This window comes from Perca flavescens, chromosome 13 (assembly GCF_004354835.1).
Source record: "Perca flavescens isolate YP-PL-M2 chromosome 13, PFLA_1.0, whole genome shotgun sequence".
Classification (NCBI taxonomy): Eukaryota; Metazoa; Chordata; class Actinopteri; order Perciformes; family Percidae; genus Perca; species Perca flavescens.
The window spans coordinates 19,633,049-19,644,946 of record NC_041343.1 but is presented as its reverse complement, the minus strand read 5'-3'; the positions used below and the strand labels follow the sequence as shown (position 1 = coordinate 19,644,946).

General features: G+C 39.3%; 1 protein-coding gene across 4 annotated transcripts in view; it reads right to left on the bottom strand.

The window, feature by feature from the left end:
• Positions 1 to 5,565: 5,565 nt before the first annotated feature.
• The window catches only part of crebrf (creb3 regulatory factor), a 34,623-nt gene continuing 28,290 nt past the window's right edge, over positions 5,566 to 11,898 (bottom strand). For all 4 annotated transcript variants that reach the window (XM_028595441.1, XM_028595444.1, XM_028595443.1 and 1 more), the window contains one exon: positions 5,566 to 11,216. In XM_028595441.1, coding sequence (XP_028451242.1) covers positions 11,098 to 11,216 — 119 coding nt within the window. In that variant the 3' untranslated portion in view covers positions 5,566 to 11,097. The remainder of the gene's footprint in view (positions 11,217 to 11,898) is intronic.

Here is an 11,898-nt window from a genome sequence, read left to right as displayed (position 1 = left end):
TTAAAATAGTTTTGAAGAGATGTCTTCAGTAGAAACAAATAGACTGAAATCTAATAGTGTGAGTCATGTAGGTATATTGTCCCTGTAATTCCCCCCTCCTTTATACCTATAGTATATTGTTCTCTTGTTATCTATACTTTCTTGATTTATACTATGGAAATTCAATGAAAACATTTGAATATATCTGTATGTAGCCTACACTTGGAACTTCATCTCAGTCACCAAAACGTGCATGTGCACGCGCACACACGCACGCACACACACACACACACACACACACACACACACACACACACACACACACACACACACACGCACGCACGCACGCACGCACACACGCACGCACACACACAGCAGAGTCAAGATGGGGTGCTAATGGTTTTATTATTTTGATATTAAAATCAATAAACATAATGAGACTATTGTGGTTACAAGCAGAGCTGTGGTACCAACTCTCAGCTGATACAACACAGAAATAATGATTTAAAAAACAAGAAAGAAAAAGAGAGGCACAACAACACAACAGAGATTTAGGGCAGGTGTCCGCACTATGTTGAGCAGCTATAGACGAAAACTGTCAGAAGCTCTGAAACAAAATATGTTGTTACAGTACAAACCAAAAAAAATGTTTTCAATGCCTGTGCATAAAGCCACCCACTGTGCCTCCAAGAAAGAAAAAATACAATGTTAAGCAAAAAGAAAAAGTTAGATAAAACAAATGTAAAAACCCAGCACGACATTTAATACACAACATAAATATAACAATTCTCAAGATATTGTATTTGAACAGGCATATATGTGAACTACAAATATAGACGTCATTGCTAAAGAGAGGATCAAGTTAGTTTCAGCAGGATACACTTTCTGCAGGTTTTGCTTCTTTATGAAATTATCACCAAGAGATCTATTATAGAGCACTTAGCAATGAAGTACAGCCTTCCTACTGAGACTGGGAAGAGGAACACACACACAGGACTAACTACAGAAAGATCCCATGCTGTTGATCTAGTCAAATAAGTTACCATACAAGACCAGAAGCATCATAACAATGGCATGTAGCTGTGGAGCTCAGGATGACAGATACCTCCCAAATCCTCAACTTGTTTGGACTTGTACGGATTTCCTATAAAATCATCTTACTGTCAAAATAGAAAAAAAAGAGAAACAGAACATATGCTTTCTGGAAAACATTTTCTGTTTGTTAAATGTCTCTCGCTCCATGCATTCTGGCAATAGAAAGGAGATGTAAATCACTGCAGTGTTGGATGATGACGTGTAGAAATGGAAAGAGGGGTTTTGTTTTTATTATCGAGGGTGGATTGTTGTTGTTTGCTTCAATAAGATCAGTCTGCAGATGGAGGAAATGACTCCCCCCCTCCCCAGATCATTCATTGCAGGGGAGGGGGTGGGGTCTCTGCCCACTAGCCTTTAGTGGCCCCTGGCTAATCTCAGGAGCTCCCTGACAAGACAACTGCGAACCAAATCCCTTCAGAAAGAAAAGCACCCAGAAGGGAGCAAAACATCTCTGGCGCAGTGGTGAAGTTTTCGCAGAAAACTGATCAAATGCTCAAATTTCCCCTCCAAAGTTAGAGAGAGCAGGCGAGCCGATTCCTACATTGAGCTCCAACGCTGTGAAGCAACCACAGATCATGACAAAAGAAGAGTTGTGTCAAGGAGAGGTTATCTTTGAAGACTTGGTGAGTCTGGTTTATGGCTCTACTGCACCTTCTGACCGTGTCAAACCTCCAATGACAAAACGCTTCATGGGCTTCACAGACAATTACTCAAAGTCACAATGAAACTGCTGTTCTGAAAGCATCTAGTTTCCTTTAACAGGGCAGAACATAATGCAGAGAAAGTATTAAGTCATAGGATACAGGAAGGACAGGAAGGCAATTACTACACTAAAGTCACGGTGTGTGGTATTTTTTATGTAATTATACCTTTTAAAATTATTCTGATTACATCCTGTAAATTTTGTTTTTGTTAAATGTTTGTTTATGGAAAAATCTGCTGAAAGTTGGTGCAGTCTGTGTGTTGCTTTTAGCCTATTAATGTGTCCGCACTAAGCCAACTCATTTTTTAAAACCGTTTTGTTGTAAAATCAACATGCGTCCACTACTAAAACTACTACATTTATTGTTCATCTTCCTTTTTGCGTGTATCACATCCAACAACTCTGCTGGTTGCCTGGCAGGAAGTCACTGCCCCGTGCAAAAAAAATAGTCCGGTACATAATCCCTGTAAAACTTGTTTCCATTTGTGTACCGATTAAACAAACAAGATATAACACATTAACCAGTGAGCTTTAGAGGTGCTGACAGGGGGGCATTTTAAAGTTGTGGACAGAGCCTGTTTCCAGTTTTTGTGCTAAGCTAACAGAACTGGCTGCTGGCAGTAGCTTTATATTTACTGTACAGACACGCGCAGTATTGATCTTCTCATACGACTCTCAGCAAGAAAGCAAATAAGCGCATTTCCTAAAATAGTAGTAGCATTGGTCATGTAAATGATAACAGCAGCTTTTGCAAAAGCAGTAGCCTTAATTGGGAAACAATTAGCAAATCAAAATGCTTATTCCTTTTATGTCCATATTAAAAGCTGGATTTTGCTAGCAATTTACAAATGTGGTCTCTATTGGGTAATTATCCATCTATATTAATGCATCCTTGTATTTATTTAGTTTTCAACTGATTTATTTGATTTCTACGGTTTCTTTCTATTGTCAAACTAAATTGTTTTGCGATCTGATATTGATGCACTCTTTACTCTCTAATTAAACATGAATTCATGATCGTCTTTATAACCATTTGCATCTCCAGAGTGCAGAAGCGGGATTTTACAAAAATCTTATTTATGGTACATGATGAGGTACATGAAAATCTTACCTAGTAAATCTAATTACATTTCTATACAAAAATACAAGAACATTAATTTTGTTATTAGTATGTAGTTATATAGACTAGTTGTATAAAATGACATGTGGAATTATATACAAAAGTCATTTCTGGTTTCATTGTGACTTTGATTCATGTCTGTGAACCTCATGTGAAGTCTGTGTCTCTTGGTAAAGCCTGCAGTGGAAAAGCTATAAAGTCTAGATCCAACAAATTCTCTCCTTGAATGATAATTTACAGGACAAAACAAATAAATATAAGAGAAATGGTATGAACGCTGGAATCAGGGAAAAAAAGGCAACAAAATAAATTTAGGGAGAAAATATTTAAACGTACAACATTTGACCGAGTCAAAGCATAAATATCAAATAATATCAGTAAAAAAAAAAAAAAAAAAAAAAAAAAGTTTAAACATACAAGCAGGCCATCGGCCACATAAAGATACAACATTCATGATCTTTTTGGATCCTGGCGATAAGAGTCTCCCTCTGTGTTCCAAACAAAAGTCTAACAGGAAGTAGCACAACAGGAAAAGCTGCACCAGACACTCACATCTGTCTGTATGATCCTGCTGAGGAAGACTAGTCTACATTCATCAGCAAAGCAGCAGCAGCAGAGTTTATACCTCGCTATGTCAGCATACAGCAGTGCAGCAGTCAGAAACACAAGACTGCCCAGAGTCATCGACAAAAGGAATAATATCGCTAATACAGCTTTTTAACAAAGCCATGTTAGCACCCAGCCACTGACAGATTAGCACCACAGTTTACCTCCATGCTCAGTTTGTTGCTTCATTCGCAACCCACGACTCAGTGCCAACACTGACTTCAAGGAGGGTCTGGCACTTCATAATAGCAAAGTTAAGAAACAGAAAATAGTTTTATGCTTTTTTTGTTTGGTTTTTCTCGAAAAAGATCTCAAGAGGCAGCAACACGGTGCTCCATCAAAACCACAGAAGAAGAATGCATTGTAATTGTCTAGATAAAAAAGCAGGCCCAAGTCTCCCCCTGCCTCAGACACAGTGGAGGTTTGCTCTTCTGACACACCAGCAGTGATAGCAGCAGCAGCCAATACAGAAAACACAATAATGTGGCATAGTGGGCAGAGAAAGAGCTAAAAACGGAACCAGGTTTCCCAAAACATATATCAATTTATTTTACAAGTTTACATTGATGCTCTTCTTCAGTAATACTTCTTCAGGGAATCCTATGCAGACATGACAAAGTGTATCTGCTGTTAAAGGCTAGATTATTATACAAAATGTATTGATTTGGGTTAAAATGAGGTTTTCATTTTGTTTTTGTACTTCAAGTTTAGAGTTTGGGAAACCCAGCCCCTTGTTTTTGTAGGGAAACCCCCTCCAGACTGACAGAAGGTGCAGATTTGTGTTCTCATATATTTGATTAAGGCACCTGGTTGAGCAGGCATCATATTCAAAAACCAAGTGCGAGGTGAGTAACAATCTTGGTCTTTTGACTGTCGTAGGAAAAAAGGTGTGAAAAAAACATGTTGTGTGGTAAGAATATACTGCAATTGCGTCATGGACACTTTCAAACAAAAACTTAAGTGTCTTTGTGCTCATTCAATAGCAGCAGGTATTAAATCATTCAAATTAGAGTGCAGTGAATGAACTTTCTGACCATGGAGACGCTTTCCGTTGATTGGCCAAATTATTTCCCAATCTGCAAAGAACTCCAGACGTCACTTGATTCTCTCAGTGCTATGCAGGAAATCGGCATGCAAACATCATTCCCACTGCTTTTTTTTGTCACAGAGTACATTTCTGTAGGTATCTAATTTACACAGGAAAAAATGTGAAGGGTAGTAAGCATACAACCTCTGAAGATGAGGTGTTTTTACAAGCAACGAGGGCAGCCCACATGGGTTTGAACAAGACAGGAAACATTCAAAATGCCCAGAAAGAAACTCCAAGCCAGACTCTCAAATCTGACATCACAGCCAGCAGGAGGTGAGAACTTTTTCTTTATTTTTTATATATATATATATATATATATATATATATATATAAAAACAAACCTAATTTATTGAGACAAGAATATTTGGTAACGATCATTTTACAGATTTGTAATTGCTATATAACCTCCTAAGAAGTTGCTTGGAAACAACTACTTTATGTATTTTCACTTATAAAGCTGTTGTGGTGAAGAGGTTAGCAAACATTCATTTGGAGTCGTGTTTCTGGCCACCTGGTGAATGTAAGTCCAACATTCATTCTCTTTTAGCTCTGTTTTGGTCTCTACCAACTCCTGAGGGAAATACTCACCATCGAATTGCTAACTGTCTGCTGTTTGGTGCTGAGCAGGTGGTGTACAGAGGACTACCAAAACAGTAAAGTTTTTCAGAGCTTTACAGCTGGGGCTGGTTAGCAAACATTCACGTCACTTTGTGAATTTTTTCTGAAGTGTTTAAATTGTTTATTTCTAAAACACAACAATGTATAAAAGGTTCACGTTATGGCTACGCAGCCATTTCTGTAAAAATACGATTGTGTCATAACCACGCGACTTTCTGTCGCATAGTAGACAAATTACCGTAGAGTCAGAAGGCAGGCAGTTTTGACTTACATTAGCTGTTTAAGTTTAATTACTAATGTTAACTAGCATTTTAGTTAGCAATAATTAGCCTGTGCTTATGTTATCTCCTTACAAATACCTACGCTCTCCGTCTCTGCAAGATTTGGAATGATTGAGATTTCTCTTGGCACAGCTACCAGAAAACTTACAGACAAATTGCATACATGTAGTTCTTTCAAAGAAACTTCTTTGACATTATTCTTAAATTACAGAAACAATAATAAAACAAAGCGTTACCGAATATTTCCTCTGGAGATAGTTTCTGAATGCACAAGGTAAACACATAGCAACATGTTAACATTAGTAGGAAGTCTCACTTGCTATCTAAATCAACAAAATGTCCTAAGCCACCAGAACATGTGCTTTTATTTTGCAATTCTGGTAAATATTTTGTACCTCTCAGATGGAATAAAGATCCTCTGTGACTTTGGGCAGTGGTATCAAATCCAGGAGTCTGACTTTTACAAAATAAATAATGGTATGCTGAACAATAGCGAACATACAGCTCAATAATACAGTAATCACCATTCTGTTGTTCAGAGTAAGAATCTTCCTCTGATTGGTCCAACAGTTAGAATCAAGGAAAATGATTGGGAGGGAAAGTCTGGTCTGATGATAGTTATTAACAATAATCACATGTAAAATGTGAGTGGATTTAAATACATATTTTAATTATTGGATGGTTTCTTGATAAATGAAATGTAATCAGCACCATGTGACAAACACCAGTTGTATCACGGCAGGAAATCAGTGTTAAATCCTTCGTGAGAGGAAAATGTTCTAGGTTGTGTATGTTTGAATACCAGTGGGGAAACAGCGGAGAAACTTTTTGAATTCTTGTGACAAGTCTGTTGGCCTTTTGTTGTTTGTGTACAGAGCATTGCACTATATTGATTGACATTGATAATTCATAACACACACACACGCACAAAATATTTAAAAAAAAGAATGGCGACAATAATTGGAATACATAAAAATATTTTCTTTTGATTTTATATGTCATCACATATGTCAGATAGAAGAACGATATTACCCTGATTTGCTGAAGAGCTTTATGGATCCACTTTTTATTGGACAATAGTAGCACAAAGTTACACACTCTATTAGCTTAATAGTTGACTGTATAGGATTTACGTCAGAAATAAAAAGAATAAGGAATTGTTTTACTGGCGTGGATTTTCACTCATTATCTTGACTGTTCAAATGCCACAGAGTCTCCTGGTTTGAATGTAAAGTTGCACAGCTTGCACCTATCATGTTAAATGTAAAAACCTGTGAGGACTCTTCCTTGAATCAGCCTTGTGATCCACTACACATGCTCTGCTGAGCTGGTCTACTGTTGGGACAACCAGTGGCCCTTTAACTACTGTTGACCCCTTACCAGACATGGGCAAAAATGTGGCTGAAGAAAATGCTTCAAATATTGTCCCAAAAGATACAACTGATTACACATAGTAGTTTTAAGCCATTTTTCAGACATATTTCCCCACGTCTGCTTTTTCAGTCAAGGTTGTTTTAAGCCAATTAGGCTGAATGGTTTTGTTGTTGTTGTTGTTGTTGTTGTTGTTGACAACAATGTCATAAACCTCAGGCACAGCCCCTTGGCAATTGACATGCCTGCCACATTATTATTTTTTTGTGTGTGTAGGTGAAAAGTTCAAAAAGGCAATAAGTGTCCGGATTGAGTCTCCATTTATAACTGGCTTGCCATACAGTACAGTGATATAGTAACTTCCCCAAGGCGGCCTGGAACAACATCTTTTAAAAGGGCTCTCCCTGGCCACCCTAGGCTAAACCCCCTCCTCATTAAGTCACAAGTAGAAATCAGTTTACAAATGATAACAATATAACTCTCTGGAGAAATGTGTCTACACTGTACATCACCCTGAAGAGGAAGCCAAAGCAGAATCAGTTTATCCATAGGAAACCTCTACTGAAGGCAAATGAATCATGACGCCAAGGAGGTTAGCATCAGGATCAACGTAGGGGCCCTGGAATCAAAACCCTCTTTTTTTTTTTAAGACCACAAACACACTATCCACACGGTTTCTGACCAGGAAATAGACCTATCCTGTCTAGACTGGGCTTCCCAAAGCCAAGCAATGATTGTGCTTATACCACACCTCATATCATTACATGGCTCCAGAAACATGTAGACCTAACCCTCGTCAGGCCGTACACCTATTCCCTGCTAGTTTATAGACCCAGCCAAGTCAGGTAATAGACCTATCCTAGCAAGTAGTCGTCAAGCACACTTGCAGCATTCACACCAGGCCTTTTTTTAGCAGCAAATGGAAGAAAAAAATGCTTTTTCTTTTTGTTTTGTTTTCCTTTTTTGGACAAAGTGCTTTTGTTTTTCAAACATATAAGATAGAGTATTTTATACACATATCTAACATTTAGAAGATACATATTAACTTATAGTCTATTTACAAAAATGAATCACTACTAAGAAAATAGCTATGGACGGTAGGGAAGAGCAAGTCACTAGGCTACAACTAGACTAAAATGTCAAATAAGAATCATGGATAATCATCATTCTAGTTTCAGAAAAAAAGCACCATTTCTCCCTTTTAGGCGGAACATAAATCAGTAAAAAAAAAAATATATATGTACATATATATGTAGCACTAGCTGTTATTCAATCACACAATACAGAAAGACGACAGTTCTGCATCACCATCATCAGACATCAGTTCATTCTGTGAAGGAGTACTTTCTTCACTTCAAACTAACCTGAATTAAGCCTTGTCAAACAGAGAGTGAACTCCGATTGAATTATAAAATTCCTGGGAATTGTGGCATTTCTTTCCAGGAGGCAGCAGGCAGGGCAAGCATAAAGGCATCATGCATTTTAAAGGTTGGACATGCTGCCAATTTGTGGCCTGGATATTGTAACTCTGTGTGTTTTGGTGAAGAAAGTTATTCTTTGCAGTTGTGACTGGTCAGGAAAGATGTGAGCTGAGGACCGAAGGCAATGCTTGACAGATAAATTCAGCAATGCGACCCCGAAGACAGCAATGCCAATCCCAGGAAATGCAAAATTCAACCAATTTCATGGTCAAAGAGGGAATACGTGTACAAATCTGAATGATTTTCACACCAGATCAATCTGGGACTGACTCAAATGGCTTTGGCTTTCTTACAGCAACTGCCCTCAAACCTCCATGCCGTTGTCCTCTGTCCTAGACAAGTCCCTGTTCTTATTCTCTTTATAGACCATTCAAACTAGACCATGGCTTCGCTGCATTGTGTTTTAAATAAATCCAGTCATGATTCTGTGTATATCCCTCAGCCAGCAAAAGAGACTGAAAGGGTCAAGTGTTGGTCATCAGATCGACTGGCTGCTCTTTAAAACCTTTCTCCTCTTTTCCTCCACATCTTCTTCACGCCACTCAACTAATACTTCCAACCCAACAGGAAAGATAGCAGGCAGTTAAAGTACAAAAATATAACAAGAACTTTTTTTTGTGGTTTTTGTGTTGTTTTTTTCTCTAACTTTTGATGCAAGGGTAGGCTTAAGAAATGTGTCATGCTTAACAATTAATCAATTGTCATGAAAAGTGGCATTTCACCATTGATAGATATAGCATTAATGTTTCTATAAACAGTACTTTGAAACACAATTCAGTAAATATTTTGTTGATGAACTAGACCTCGTCTACACACAGAAATCAAACAAGTGACAACAGGAACAAAACATTTTGGTTATTGTTGGTGACATTTTGACATACAAAAATGTAACATAGCTTATCAACTAGCGCTCTTGGTTTTTGTCCTAGATAGCGCTATTAAAACAATTAGCATGTGGATGGAGGAATCAGTTCAGGAATGAAGTGCTTGCTAAGCAACACATCTACTGGAGAAGCCCACAGATGGGGTTAATTTTTAGATTTTAAAAATGAATGAATGTTCCTTTTCTGACCCAAGCTAATTTCACAGTTCAATGAAGTTTCCTGACCCTCCCACATTTCTTACATTCAATACGGCATCACGTAAGCTGTGCAAAACCTTACTTTAACTGGCTGGTCGCCATTTCGTTGCATGCGTCTTTGGTACAAAAAACAATCAAAATATAGTGTGGAAATATTTTTTTGTAACTCGAAACAAAAATATATTTTAACCCTCCCACAATCCCTAAAGACAGAGTACCAAAAACCAAAAGTAATCTATTGCAGAGCCCTCCTATATACACAGACTCTGTGGCATGACGCAACGAGAGCTTCCACTTGTTTTATGTACATTCAGATTATCTTTAGACAACTGAAATACACAGTTATCTCCCTCCTCGCATTCACTAACAATCTTCCTCAGTGTGAAAGTAGTACTCTCCTTGGCTGGACCTTAGGGAGTTCTGACCAATCACCTCTTCTTGTTCAGTCCCTCTCACACACTCACTCAGACTTACAGAAACACACACATACATACACAAGGCACAATGAATAGAACTCTGATCAAACACTAGTATGAACACACCAAACTGTTAGCCTGGTCATCTGTACTGTACAAAAACTGGAGACAGTGCCCTTTTTCACTAGGAGACACTTTTATGTACAGTTTCCTAGAGGAGATGGATCACTGTTTGTCATTTTTATCACCACCATCATCATCTTCCTCACAGTCTGCTCCCATTCTGGCAAAATGCCCGTTTCACCCAATCAAGTTACAACCAGCACAAGGCCAAAAAGCACCAAACTACATGCACTTCCTCTCAACATGGTCAACTACCTCCTGTTGTTTAAGTTAATGTAGTCATAATTAGCCATTAAGCTTCCTCCTGCCTGCCGCAAACTGTTGCTTAATCGTTAAAGTCTAATTTTAAGCTTTTGCCTTTTATGTTTCAAGATTTATTTTGCTAAAATTTAACTCCTACATTTTAACAACAGCAGACCTGATTGGCAAACAGGGGATGGCATGAACATATTTAGGCCTTCAATACGAAATAAATTCTGCCACCCTGAAACGCCTCGGAGCACGCTGCTTTTTTTTTTCTCTGCAGCTGTCTTGGCAACTAAAGTACTTTATTGAGTGGTTCAATTTGACATCCTGGAGTTAATTTTTGTTGCCATGTGAGGTGAGCCTCTTCCAGGAAATTATAACTGGAACTTTTTCCAACCTTTAATGGTGTCCGACCTGAAACAATATTTACTCTATCAATTGTGTGAAAGTATTTCGGTGGTTACGCTCGTGTGACTGTCTCTGTCTCAGCCCTGGAAGTAGATCTCTGATAGAACCACCCCGACACAACACAATGTTAAACACATCTCATTATCACCCATGGATTTAGGATATGCTATTTAGCCACACAACTTATCATCCCTTGCTTTTAAAAGGCGCTTTTCCCAGCAGACACTCACAATGGGTTGGGAGACAGTGACACACTGACTCTGCGCAGTGTGCAGAGACAGTAAGCTAGGGTGTATGCCATTCAAGTGCATGGCTAAATCAAGCACACATACATACACACAGGGAGTGGTATGTGTGTTTGTGTGACTAACAATGTGTATGTACTCTGTGTTGGAGGGGCATGCAGAGGGGAGCATAGTTACAATGGAACAGCACGGTGGTAATATTTAGTCCACTCCTCTCAGTGGACCACGGTTTGTCTAGATTTTGGAGGTGGGGACTCGCAGACCGACCAGTCCACCGGTGGGATCGCCGTGTCCTGTGTTCTCCAAGATCTTGTTGACGAAGTCTGAAGTCTGCCCAGCAACCGGTGATGCCACTGCACGCACAGAGACACATGAAGATACATTCAGAAATGTTAGAAATCAAACAAACTTCTTTGTGCAACTTACTTGTCTCAAACAAATACTTTCTTTTGTACAGAAAACATTCTTTATTATTGTCATTAACCCTCCCTGTTCAGAGCGAGCTTGATGTAAAAAATATATTTTTTTTTAGAATGGGCACTTAAATATCCTTGTAAAAGGCTTCATCTGTATTATTTTCTGATTGTGTTTATCTCCATCTCCATCTCCATCTTCGTCCGCTTATCCGGTGTCGGGTCGCGGGGGGAGCAGCTCCAGCAGGGGACCCCAAACTTCCCTTTCCCGAGCAACATTAACCAGCTCCGACTGGGGATCGGCGTTCCCAGGCCAGGTTGGAGATATAATCCCTCCACCTAGTCCTGGGTCTTCCCGAGGCCTCCTCCCAGCTGGGCGTGCCTGGAACACCTCCCTAGGGAGGCGCCCAGGGGCATCCTTACCAGATGCCCGAACCACCTCAACTGGCTCCTTTTCGACGCAAAGGAGCAGCGGCTCTCTCCGAAGCTCCTCACGGATGACTGAGCTTCTCACCCTATCTCTAAGGGAGACGCCAGCCACCCTCCTGAGGAAACCCATTTCGGCCGCTTGTACCCTGGATCTCGTTCTTTCGGTCATGACCCAGCCTTCATGACCATAGGT